We start from the raw sequence: 14649 nt of genomic DNA on the forward strand, positions 1-14649 counted from the left end.
TAGCGTTTTTTTCGATAATTTCATCGTCAACCTTAGTATTTATTTTTTGCAAAGTGATCTAGTATATTTTCTTTCGATAATATCAAATTTTCAGAACTGCCTATGATTTTTTTAAAAAGCGCCCAAGCCACCTTAATATGACATCAGACTACGAAAGATTCAATTCTAAAGGCCTACTATTTTATCTTTTAAAGTCTTGAGAAAATATCGTAATTTTTAAATCGTAGGAGTATAAATACGACAATTTTCATTTTTGAGTAACAGACATCTGAATGATAAAATTTTTAATGTGAAACGTGAAAAAATTTACAGTCAGTCATTTGAAATTTTATAATTTAACAACAGAAGTAAGTATTAGATTTTTTTTTTGAAAATTAGATTCCACCAAATTTGTGAGCATAAATCATCAAAATTTAAATAATAAGTTCTCACTACTCTATTGCTCAATTTTGGAAACTGATCACTGGAAATAATAAAATTTTTAATGCTGGAAATATAAAATTATGAACTGCAATAACAAAAATTTCACTTCGCTCAAAATTGTTCTAAAGGAAATAAAATTTATTATTCTTTAAGGTGGAAAGGGTGAGAGATGACATGAGAACAGCGGGTGAGATGCCATCGGAAGATTTACTAGATTCTCCAGACACATCGGGGAGTTGTGCGCTAGACGTAAATGCAGTGCCAAGAGTCGTGGAGGTTTAAAAATATTGAAATTTTCTTCGCCTCGTGGAAATCAAAATCGAAGAATAAGAAGAAAAAATAATGAAAAAAGACTATTGAAAGCAATCTTTGTTCGATTGAAAGTTTACACAGATGTGAAGGTGGAATCTTGTGTGACTTGCGATGCTCAATCGGTGTGAATTTTCGCACGATCTTGACAATTAAATGTGCCAGCACTTACATTAGGGTGGGTCTAAAATAACGATTTTTAAGGTTTCGTAGCCCAGGACTACTGAATGAGACAAGAAAGAATGATATCAGACGTGACTAAACGAGACAAGACGACACGAGACGAGGCAAAGCGAGACGAGACGCGACGAGGCAGAAAAGACGAGGCGAGGCGAGGCAAAGTGATACTTTATGTTATAAGATAAGGTTACAGGAGATTGGAACGACTTAGAGGTAGACTTAGAAAATTGATACATTTTTCTTTCTTGATTTTTTTTTCAATAACATAACGTTTGGTGAATTTAAATTGAATCGAAAATTTTAATATTCTCAAATATTCAGAATATTAAGGATGGATCCAATTTTGAGTTTTAAGAGTTTCTTTTGCATTATTTAGGAACCAAATACTTAAGACAATATTGCAGAATATAGAAATGCAGTTTTTTGAACATGGTTTTCATGTGAAATTTTGAAGGATTTTTCAAAAACTTTAGGAAAGATAAGAATCATTTTAAAACATATTTTATATTTATGAAATAATATCAAAATTAATTTGAAATTTGAAAGTATTTAAAGAAATTTAGAACAAAATACAGATTTTTGAGGATTTTTAATGAAACTTTGAAGATTTCCAATGACATTAAAAAGTTTCGAGGTAATACAAATTTCTTATTCCGATTCTTCAATAGAAAATAAAAAAAGATATGAAAAAAAAAAGAAAAATGGTTAATGATTTTTTTTTTTGTTAATTAATTTTTTAAAAATTTCATAACTGTCAAGATTTCCAGACATTTGAAAAAAAATCTGGAAGAATTCCAGCTAGCTTTCTTAATTCTGGAAGTTTTTTCTTATTCCTTAAATTAAATTTTTAGTACAATAATTGTATTTTCTTCGGTCAAAAATATAATTATTTTGTAAAAAATGCTTGTACGTTAGGAAAGATCTCATTTTTTTAAAAATTCTTTTCTTGGATTTTTTGTCAATAGATAACCGTTTGATTTCATTAAATTGAATTCAAAATTTAAATATTTTTAAATATTTAAAAAATTATGGATGGATCCAATTTTGAGTTTCAGATGTTTCTTTAACGTTATTCGGGTAAAAATGCTTAAGGCAATATGGTAGTATATAAAAATATTGTTTATTGAAAACGGTTTTAAAACCAAATTTTAAATTTTCAAAGATTTTTCGAAAACATTAGGAAAAATTAAAATAATTTCAAAACGTATTTTAAATTTCCAAACAAATTTCCAAAGTAATTTGAAGTTTGAAAAAATTTTAAGAACTTTAAAACAAAATATAGATTTTTGAGCACTTGAAACGGAATTTTTTAAATTTCTAATAACTTTAAAAAGTTTCAAGATAATAATTTTTTTTTATTATTCTTTAAGAGAAGACAAGAAACGATACGAAAAACATATTAAAAGATTTTCAAAGTTTTTAAAGAAGAATTTGGACGACTGACAGTTTTTTAATTATATTTTGCAGAATTTCAAAAAAACATCTAGAAAAAAATGTCAAAAAAATTCTAAAAAATATAAAAAATTAGAAAATAATATAAAATTTTAAAATATCTCAACAAATTTAAAACAAACTGGATATTTTCTAAGATTTTGAACAAATATAAGTTTTTGAAGATTTTTTTAAAGTTTAAAAAGAATAAAAATGTTTTGTCAACATTCTAGGAAAAATTTCAAATTAATTTTTGTTTGAAAAATTAATTTTTTGAGAAAATTTAAAAAATATAAACCTTTTCAAACATTTAAATAAAAATCTGGCAAAATTTCATGTAATTTTCTTAATTTTAAAAGTTTAATTTTTTATTTTATGAATTATTTGATTGAGTTTAAAAGATAATTTAAAATTAATTTTTTATTCAATAATTCAATCTTTTTTAGTAAATCTTTTTTAAATGCATTTGGTTGAAAATTATTCTATTTTTATTAATAATTCAACTGTTTCGTTGAAAAATAAATCCCTAAGGGTTGAGATTAACTATTATTAATTTTAAATAATAATATTTTTCATTTAAAAGCTGAACTATGCAATTGAGAATAAACATTTATTTTCGGAAATTTCATTTTATATATCTGAAATTTAAGAAATAATTCACTTAAACGGTTAGTTATACAAAAAAAAGTTTAAAAAATTTAACTTTTTTGGAATTGGCATTGTTTGAAAATATTCTTTTTGTTCTGAAAGCCATTTATTTGGTTTAAAATTTAAGTATTTTATTTCACATTGAATTATCCGTTAGGAAATTTTTTTTGCAGTCAAAAATAGGATTATTTTGTAAAAAAGACTTGCTCTTTCGCAAAAATATCTTTTTTTTTAATGCATTTGGTTAAAAATTTTGTTTTTTTATTGATAATTTAACTTTTTTTTTTAAAATAAATCCGTTAAGAATGATATAAACTATTATTAATCTTAAATTAAAATATTTTTAAATATATTTAAAAGTTAAACTATACCAACAAATTAAATTTTCTGTTAGAAAATTATATTCATTACCAAAAATAAATAGAATTATTTCGTAAAAAGTTTTTCTTTTATGATAAAAATTTTATCTTCTTTTGCTAATAATGTAACTGATTGAAAATTATTTTGTTTGAATGAGGATTCAACATCATCACTGTTTTGTTCTACCTTGGGTCCAGAGCTATAAAAAAAATTAATAAGGAATTGTCTTATATCTCAAAGGGAAAATAAAAAAAATCGTTATTTTCGCTCCGCCCTAATTTACACATTCCCATCCACTCATGTATAAATAGAAAAACTTGTAACTATTTCTACTTCAACCGAAAATCCCTGATGGACGAATGATGGAATGGATGCGCGGAAAATTGACTGGAAGAAATAGATTTCTCTGATTAAGAACTAATAAAATTTGTCTAAATATCTCTCTTTCAAAATTGAAGAATATCAAGGTCTTTTATAGTATCAAAAAAGAAATATCAAGAAATCTTAAGACGAGAACTTTCCAATCAATTACTAATATAAGTAAAAAATGACTGAAAATCGTATGTTAACCGAATGTAAAGCTATTTCGTTATTTATCGTCGAGTTGGTTCACCGAGAAGAAAATCTTTGCTTCAGGTAAAAATTTCAGGGATTTATGAATTCAAATTTCTTTATCCCTGAAAAAAAAAATATTTTAACCTGATGTGAAGTTTGTACTTCGAAATATTTATACTTTAATAACTTCATTGTAAACCTTTTGTAAAAATATTAAAGTATAAAAACCATGTTTGAATGAAAATGGCTGATCTTGAGAAGAAATATTTTTAAATGGATAAATGAGATCATCCATCACTCACATACTTAACTTTTATATTTTTAAGACAGGGCCTAAAATGTTGTGAATTTTCAAATATACCGCTCGCTCTCTGTCAAACCACTTTTAAATGAAAAAATGAATTTTCTACCAATAGACGAAATTTAAAATCAAAATTTGAATTTTCATTTAAAAAATTGAAGATTCAACACATAAGGGTCAAAATAATTGAATATATATATATATATATATATTAAAAAATAAAATTATTCAATTTTTATTCAATAAACGGAATCTTTAAACAAAAATGAATTTTCAATCAGAAAAGATGATTTCTCCACGAAAAATGTAATAGATGATACTTCAACTTGAGATTTTAATTACAAATAAAAAAGAGTTAAATTGATCTAAAAGAGAATGATTTTTCAACAAAAAAATTTATTCTGAAATAAAAATATAAAAGTTGATATTTCAACGAAAAAAAATTTTTATTTTCAATCGAAAACAGTTGAATTCAATAAAAAAGATCAATTTTTAATTAAATGGTTTCAACCTTTAAGTGAAAATGTCAATTTTTAAATAAAAAAAAGAATTGTTTCATTTCCAGTTAAGTAATCAATTTTCAACCAAGAAGGTTGACTTTTAGACCGAATAGTTCGATTTTTAACAAAAAATTGTGGATTTTAAACAATAGGGTTCAATTAAAAAAAAAGAAATATTTTCAGCAAAATTATTCAATTTTCAACTAAAAAAGTAATTGTTCATATTTCAATGAAAATTTTTTTTATTTACAATTAATATCAATTTGATTGATAAAAATAAAAATAACCAATTTAAACAGTTAAAGCTCTAACTAAAAAAGTTAAATTCAAGGGAAAATAAGAATAGTGAAATTTTTAATTTCAATAGATAAATTTTCTTTAACTAAAATTAGTTTGCAACAATTTAGTTGAAAGTAGTTGACCTTTCAAAAAAAAATAATTCCAGCGATAAAATTAAATTTGATATTTCCAATAAAAAATGTTTTTATTATTAATTAAGAAAAGTTGAATTTAATATGAAAAGACGATTTCTTAATGAAATAGTTGAACCTTTTAGCTTCATTATAAATTTTTAACTAAAAAGAGTATCGTTTCATTTTCATTTAAAAACTCAATTTTGAACCAAAACGCTTCACTTTTTGAGCAAATAGTTGGATTCGGAACCTAAAATTACCAACTTTTAACAATAGGGTATAATTTTAAACTAAAAAATGTGATTATTGATATTCCTTTTAAAAGTATTTTTATTCAAAACTAGTCGAATTGCAGAAGTAAAGACGAATTTTCAATTCCAATATTTGAAGCTTTAGCTGAAAAGGGCAAAAAAAATAATAGTGAAATTTTCATTTAAAACGAAGAATTTTATTTAACTAAATTAAATTTCCAACAAAGTAGTTGAAAATAGTTGAACTTTCAACAAAAAAATTGATTTTCAACAACCAAATTTAACTTGATATTTCCACTAAAAAATGTTTTTATTTTTAACCAAAAACTGCCGAGTTCAATAAAAAAAGATAAATTTTTAATTAAATGTTTTTCACCTTCAACTAAAAATGTAAATTCTTGAATAAAATAATAATTGTTTCATTTTCAGTCAAAAAATCAGTTTTTATCCATAAAGAATGACTCTTTAAGCAATTAGTTGTATTTTTAAAGAAAAGTCACGATATTTCAACAATAAGATTTAATTTGCAAATATTTTCATCTTGAATGAAAAAAAAACAAAAAAGTTGTATTCATTAAAAAACGATAAAATAATAAATTATGAACTAAATAGTTCAATTTTCAATAAAAAATTACTTTTTGAATAAATAGTTTTATTTTAAAGTTAAATGTTAACCGAAAAGAATTATTTTTAAAAAGGCGACATCTTGATTAAATAGTGGAATATTAAACTAAATATAATGATGCAATTTTCTGTACAGAAGAAGATTCTTAAAAAAATGCAAGAATGTTAAAAATATGAACTCTAAAAAAAATTCAATAATTGATATTTCAAACAAAACATATTTTAATTATTTAATCAAGAACAATTAAATTTTCAAGTGAAAATTTGAATTCTTAACTTTTCAATCAAAACCGTACAATAAAAAAACAAATATCCATTGAAATAGTTGAATGTTTAGCCAAAAGCGGTTAATTTTCTAGCAAGAATAAAATAGTTAAATTGTTAAACTTCAAAATCAATATTCAACTCGACAAGAGAACTTTTTTACCCGAATTGAATTAAATTTTAACAAAAACACGAATATTAAACTAAATAAGACAAATCTTTCAACCTAAAATAGAGTATTAAATTTTTATTTGGAAAAAAAATCTTCAATAAAAAGAAGAATTTTCAAAAAATAAATGACATTAATGGTGATCGAAAAATAAAATAGTTGATATTTTAAATAAAAGATATTTTAATTTTCATTAAAAACGGTTTCATTCAATAGCAAAGACAACATTTCAGTGAAAAAGTTAAATCTTTCAATAAAAAAGATAATTTTTCAACAAAAAATGGAATATTTAAATTTTAAGTTAAAAATAAATAGATTTTCAATTAAGCATTTGAAATTTCATCCTAATAAGATTTTAATTTCTAATGAAAGGCAGTTTATTTTGACTAAAGAATATAAACTTCAAATTAAATATTTGGGTTTTACCTGAAATGATCAATTTACAAGAACAAAATAGAAATTTTGAAATACTTGAATGTTATTATTTGTTTCTATTAATTCAGTTCCTAGTAAAATGAAAATTAAAATATATAGAGGCAAAGAGGGGAAAAGGATGAAATCTGTGAAGTCTGCGATAAACTCATAAGAATTTTTATAATTTACAGAATAAAGAAAAAATTTCAAATAAAAGTTGAATTTCATTTTTATTGTGACATTTTAGGCCCTGTTAGAGTCTGTCGTCTCCAAAAATATTGTATCGTTTAAAAAAAACATCTCTTTATAAATAAATTCATGGTGGACATAACAAACTTCAAATTTTTATTCAATCGTATGAATTTTATGATCAAATATTAATTTAAGTTTACATAAAAGTGATTTCTATGGAATTCATTGTCACGAATATTTCTAAAATGCGAAGGTGAGAAGTATGGAAACTTCCAAGCCATGAAATTGGTATACTCGGCGACTACATTGCACCTTCTAACACAAAAAACCTTATCTATTGCGTCTCTCGATTATTTAAAATTGAAGGAAGCTAAACTTTTCCCTATTTTTTTACCAAAAAAAGGGAAACATTTCACACGGTATTCGTCCAGCATCAATAGGTTTGAATTAAATGGATTAAAAAGTATTTGAATAGGTTTTTATATAACTATTTATTTATTTATTAACTATTTATTTATTTAGAAAAATGTTGCATATTGTCTTCTTATCATCTTCTCTAAAAACCTTCGATTGACTTCTATAAGAACCTTATTATCTGCGTGCCCTAACCCACGTACCATCATACTCCCGAGATCCTCTCTTTTTTAGTCGGATACATTTAGTCGTATTTTGAGAACCCGTAAAGATTTTTTAAATTTAATGGGCTTAAATTTAAGATAAGAGTTTCAAAAACTAATTTGTATAAGGTTAAGATTTTTGCAACAACTTTCCTAGGGCATTACAATTTGACGTCAAGGTACAAAATTCGAGAAATTATTTTTTTTCTCAAATTTCTCGCGCAGTATATTCTCTCAAAAATGCATATTGCTTGCTAACTCTTTTTTTACAAACACCTTCGATTGACTGCCATCACAATCTTTTGATTTTCGAGCTCTAACCCACGTACCATCAGTGTCCCGAGATCCACACCTTCTTCGTTGAAGAAGGCCATTCTTAAACACCTATCCATCAATATAATAATCCAATTTATATTAATAATCTCCGGAAAATGACCTCGATCTTTTGAGAAAGCATTAGCTACCATCAGCCATAAATTTCAGATGAACGTTTTCAATAATATGCCGTTCCTTTGTCAGTCTTAAGAAGAAACTCCATTTAAGTCAAGAAAACCTCTTTTGACAAAAGAGCACATTTCTCTGAGTGGTTGTAAAGTTTAATTTAAATAGTTTTGGCAACTATGAATATTTATCTAAAAACCTATCCGAGCTGTTTTTGAATCATCTTCAATCAAAAGTGTTAATGATTGAGGAGCGCTGTGATCGCATCCTTAATTTTAAAGATTTCGACGTCTACCTGTCTGTGTCTCGTGTGCACTTATTCCTATAGTCCGTGCAATTGAATCTTTATTTCATAAATTAACTAAGTAAAAATAAATAAATAAAAATAAACAAATAAAAATTCAAAGCACCGACTATCCTTCAACTCTCTGTGCAGAGTTGAACAAAACATAGTATATCAAATTTCCGTTGTAACTCGAAAACGGAGGCTGCAAATAAATGTTTCTATTGCAACTTTTTCTATTTTTATTCTTCACGTCCCAAACTGCCAACTAAATAAATCTTTAATGAAAATACTTTAATTTTTATTTTTGAAAATTTAGTTTTAAACAAAAAGAACGATTTTTTCAACTAAAACCGATAACTTTTTCAAAAAATAAAAATAAAAAATGTCAACCAAATTTTTGTATTTTCAGTCGAAAAAGATATTTTTATAAAAGAACTTTCAACGAAGCCACTAAATTCTCAATGAAAAATATAAATTTTTGACGAAAAATACAATCAGTAAATTTTCAGTTAAGAAAATAAATTTTGGCGGAAAATTCAGTTTTTAAGAAAATTTTATATGAAATAGAGAAATTTTAAAGCAAAAAATACATTTTCAAATAAGAAAATTAATTTTCTACCAAAAAGGACTAATTTTTAGCGAAAAAGATGAATTTTGAAGAAAGATCATTAATGTTCTACAAAAAAGACGATTTTTCAAACAAAAAATTAAGTTTTAACCATGAAATTTAATTTTTTACAAAATACATTAATTTTTAACCAAATATTTGGAATTTCAATTTTAAAAAAATTCATTATCAAACAAAATTGGAACATATTAATTTTTAGTTATGCAAATTATTTCAAACATAAAAAAAAGAATTTTCCACAAAATAATTCAGTTTTTCACCAAAGTAGACGCATTTTCAATTAAATATTCGTATACATTTTCAACAAAATATTACAATATAATCAATTAAAATTATAAATTAAACATGAAATGAAAATTCAGTTAGAAAAATATTTACAAACAAACTAGACGAATTTTCGACAAAATAAACCAATTGGCAGCCATAAAAATACATTTTAAATAAAAAAGATGAATCTGCGAAAATTTTTAATTGAAAAAATTATTATTCAACACAGTAAACAGATTTTTATCAAAATAGTTCGAATGTCAACTAACAAGATTAATTTTCTCCCAAGGGAGAGGAAGTTTGTCAAAATACCTGCATTTTTTTCTTAATATTTATATTTTTATATATTTTATACTCTTTTTATATGTTCATATTTTATGTAATTATCTTTCTGGATTTATTCTTAAAAATTGCAAATTTATTGTAAAATTTGGTTTGAAAATCGCGCAATATAAATAGTGAATTATCAATAAAAAAAACATTTAACAAACAAGTAAGTTTCCGACCAAGAGAAATATTTTTTTTTAACAAAAAAGACGAGTTTTTAACGAAATACATGAAAATTTAACTGAAAAAGGTAAATTATCGCTCAAAAATGGAATATTTGTTTTTTCATTCGAGAATATTAATTTTCAATGAAATAAAAAATGTATTTTCTACTAAAATAATGAATCTTCAACCAAAAAATTATTTTTTTTTACCAAAAAAGTCGAATTTTCAACTAAAAATAAAATAAATGTTATATTTTAAACAAAAGCTGAAATAGTACATTTCTTTATTAAAAAATTAATTTTCAAACAACAATGACAAATTTTCAACTAAATTGTTCAATTTCAAACTTAAAAATATAAATTTAAAATAAATGTCTACCAAACCTTCAAGAAAAAAGAAGAATTTTTAACAGAATAGATGAGTTATCAACTAAAAAGATGAATTCGAACTAAAATTATTAAGTTTGTCTAAAAGAAAATGAATTTTTAACAAATTGGTTGAACTTATATAATCTTTTCTATAATCTTTTTACCAAAATAGACAAATCTCTAATAAAATGTATGAATTTTCAACCAGAAAGATAAATTTTCTAATAAAATAATTTTTTCAATGAAAGATACAAATCTTCACCCCTAAAACTGAATTTTTAAACAAATATTTGAATTTCTAACCATAAATATGAATTCCCAACAAAGGAATTTATTTTTCTATGTAAAGGACGAATTTCCCACAAAATGTATAAATTTTCAGTCACAGAAATAAATCGTTAACGCAAATGATTATTCTTTAACCGGAAAAAAATTAATTTTTAACTAAAATATTGTATTTTTAAATAGAACGTTGCATTTCTAACCAAACAGAATAATTTTCTACCAAAAAAGAGTAATTTTCAACTAATTAGATGAATTTTCATAATAAACAGTAATTTTTTTACAAAAAAATTAACTTTCGAGAAAATAAATTAATTTTCAATAAGATGGTTTACTTTTTATCTAAATAAGATAACCCTTAAACCAAATACCGCATAAACTACAGAGATTAATTTTCTAAAAAAAAGAGAATTTTCAAGCAAAAAGATTAAGTTTCAACCATAAAACAACGCTTCCTTATGAATTTATGTTAGAGGTCTGGTTGAAGTAAATGTATTTAAATGTCATGCCGATTAAAAAGTATTATTTGAAAAATATCGTGAAATCATATCGTTAGGGGGAGGATTTTTATAATATATGTAGGAAAATTTTACCAAGTTTGAGAAGGATCGTTTCTTAGAACTGGTTTATAGAACTGGAAAAATTTATGTACTCAAACTTTTCAATTAAAGAATTTTAATTTTAAGCATAAAAAATGTATATTTTTCAATGACATTACAAAAAAAGTGGATCAAGTTAAAAATTTCAATGCATTCCAAATTTAACATTTCTGAAATTGAAGTTCTAAATTTACGAAATTTAAATTAGACCAAAATCCAAATTTAAAATCCCTTTTAACGTCCAGTAATCAAATTGATGCAAAATCCTGTTAAACAAAACAAGTATCCAACGACCAAATTGGGACCACAACGAATAAACGAAAACTAAAACAGTAAAATAAAAATAAGAAAAAAAACTAAATAATAAAATTTGCATTACCAACGTTTCGATACATTGATACCCTTATCAAGGCAAGAAAAATTTAAGAGGTAAAAATTGACAGCACCCACGAGAGAGAGCACCTGTTTTTGGGTGCTGTCAATTTCTACAACATAAATTTTTCTGTCGTTGATAAGGGTACTGTACGAGTACCGAAACATTGGTAATGCAAATTTATTTATTTATGTTTTTTATTTTTATTTTACTGTCATTTGATGATAATAAAAATAAAAAAGACGAAAGAAAGAAAAAGATAAGGAAGGGGATGTGGTTGGCTGCCTTATCATTTTTCTTTCCTCTTTTTTATTTTTGTACGAAAATTTTATTTTATTTTTTTGTTTTTTTTTTTAGATAACAACAGGATTTTTGGTTTTCGTTTATTCGTTGTGGTCCAAATTTGGTCGTTGGATTCTTGTTTTGTTTAACAGGATTTTGCATCAAATTGAAATTCTAAATAGAAGAGTATCAAATTTACAATTTGAAATTCACAGCTTCCTAAACGTCAAGTTTACGAACCTTCTTTTATATGTTCTTTTTTTTAAGTTTATATTTACGACGTTGAAAATTTAGTAAACTTAAAACGATACTTTGAACATGTAGACGCTTGATCTTTGTGCACGGAGTTTTTAAGACTAGAGGAGAAAGCATCGACAACAGTAATTCGGTGATTTCTAATTCTCTTTTGTTAAAGCTCATTCGGCCTTAACTAAGACATTTTCATTACGTATCTCGTGCTTCGCACTTGAGTTTGTCCCTGAAATTTTATATCGTTCCCATAAATGCCGCGCTATCTTAAGGGGGTATTCTGGTCTAGAATTTTGAAAAATTCGATTTTTTTTGCATATTTTCAAATTTTAGACCTTTAAGAACATATCCTCCAAATTAAATTGTCCAATGTATGGAGCAGGAATGGCTGATTGATAAAATGTAAGTATAGCGCACTATTAAATTACTCAGGCTACCTGAAATTTTACTTAATTCTTACGCGTTTTTCTTGAAACTACTTTTTTCGACACGGCCTTTATATAATCCTTTATAGCCCCTACCAGCTTTATGTCAAAATGTTGGTTTTTACTATTTTTAAAAAATTCAGGAATTTCAAAATAAGGGGTGAAAAAATTTTTTTATTCCAGACAGTCACCATTTTGTAAAAAATTGTTTTTTCATGTTCCCCGAGGTAGGGGCTGTAAGGACATCCTTACTGATTAAGAATTTCTTTTGTTCTTCTTTTCAGATCACTCCTTTAACTTTTTTAATTTTCAATTTTTTTCTATGAATTTTTTTTTCTGTATTTTATAAATGTCAATAAAAACATGGTAAAAAATGTGTGGTAAAAATGTTTTTTTGCTTTTTGTAAATTCAATTTGAAAAACAGCAGAAAATAGGGTTTCTAGGTCAGAATACCCCCATAATAGACCCCAACCAGGAATTCAGCTTTCGGCTTTGACAACAAAAATTCACCACCTCATCACGCCCGATTTCGGTTGAATTAAAAAATGTAATTTTTGGATTTTCCCTTATTTTTTATGCAACCAACTTTTTTTTATTCTAGACTTTTCTTCATATCTTTCATTATTTCGCTTAACTGGTTCATTTTCGTATATCAGGACAAATTGTTCAGATTTTTAAATACTAAAAACATTTTTGCAGAAAATGTGTAAATTTTGAAAAAAATGGTCACAAAAATATTTAAAATGCGCTTTCTTTTTGACTTTCTATCCAAAATGGCTTGATAACGAACTTTACATTTCGTTTAGGACTCTAAAAGAGTGTACCAAAGGCCAATCTAATAGATTAATTTTTTTCAAAAGTTATCGGTCTCACAGACATGCATACAGACAGACAGATATATTGGTGAGAGACCTGTTTTTTGAATTCAGGAGGTCTCAAAACGTGAACGCAGCTTTCGCAGCTTGTTTCGTGTATCAACAAATTTAATTTTTGTATTAAAAATTTTTTTTTTATAAATAAAACAAAAAATGCGTGTCCTATTAAAATGTAATTAATAACAAATTTGTAAATATCTTGTGGGTGCACAATTTTTGTTTTATCATTTTTTTTCCTGTCTTACATAGTTTCACCACAAAATGCAATTTTTTATTATTTTTTGTAGGGTTGAAATTTAAATTTTTCGAAAAATTTTAAAAAGTTTCTATGATAATTTTGTATAACTATCGAAAATTAATATTTTTCTTTTCAAGTACTATGAACAAGTACACAAAGAATTTTTGAATTATGAAAAACCTTGGTCCCAAAAATTTTTTAAATGCGCTGACTTTTAGAATTTTTATCGAAAATTGCTGATTAAGGAACTCGGAACTTAGACGGAAACATTCTTAAAAACCTGTTTTTTGGATTCAGGGGGTTTCAAAATTGGACCTTTTTACAAAAACTGGGAGAGGAGGTCAAATTTTTCACAAAATTGAAAATTTGAAAAAATTAAATTTTTTAAACCCCCACACACGAGACAAAAAAGAAATCAAAAGACAATAGTACGCATCCGATCAAAAAGTGATTCATAAACATTTTTTAGATCTTTTTCCAACGCACATTTTTGTCGTCTCATTTTTCGACGTATTTCGCATAGTTTGGCCGAAAAATGTAATTGTTGTAATTTTAATTATTTTTTACGTCAAAGTTTTAATTTTTCAAGAAAATTCAAAAAGTTGTTATGACTATTTTGTAGGGAATTCAAAAATAAACCTTTTTTTATACTAACATTTTTTCATGTCGTGCGTAATTTGGCTTAAAATGTTCATTTTCGTGTGTTTTTCGGAATTTTGTAAATTTATCTGGTAATTTTTGATTTTATAAAAAAGTCAGCAGCATAAATCGTTCGACTTTTTGTATACTATCAAAAGCCGTACAGAGAATTTTTGAGTTTTTAAAAAAGTGATATTAAGAATATTTAAAATTTGCCCACTTTTTGAATAAAACTTTTTTCACTAAACAATTATACCAAAGGCCAATTTGATAGATTAATTTTTTTAAAAGTAATTATGGAAACAGACAGACATATAGGCTGACAGAAATATATACAGACAGCCATACGGACAGACACATTTGTAAAAATCTGTTTTTTGGAGTCAGGGGGTTTCAGAACGCGGATATTTGACAAAAACTTAGGTGGTGGGGTCAAATTTTTCACAAATCTAATACCTGCTCTGATGAGAATGTAAAAAAAAAACACTCTTGACAGAAACTATCTAAAAAGTCTTGGTTGAAATTAAGCATATTTTGAAATACTTTATAAATA

At 25.0% G+C, this 14649-nt stretch overlaps 1 protein-coding gene across 1 annotated transcript in view; it reads left to right on the forward strand.

Moving 5' to 3' along the window:
- LOC117170040 (dipeptidase 1-like) overlaps nt 1-705 on the forward strand; it is a 140683-nt gene extending 139978 nt beyond the window's left edge. Inside the window, exon 8 of the mRNA XM_033356559.1 lies at nt 577-705. Coding sequence (XP_033212450.1) covers nt 577-705 — 129 coding nt within the window. The remainder of the gene's footprint in view (nt 1-576) is intronic.
- Nucleotides 706-14649: the final 13944 nt, after the last annotated feature.

Source organism: Belonocnema kinseyi, chromosome 3, assembly GCF_010883055.1.
Source record: "Belonocnema kinseyi isolate 2016_QV_RU_SX_M_011 chromosome 3, B_treatae_v1, whole genome shotgun sequence".
Lineage (NCBI taxonomy): Eukaryota > Metazoa > Arthropoda > Insecta > Hymenoptera > Cynipidae > Belonocnema > Belonocnema kinseyi.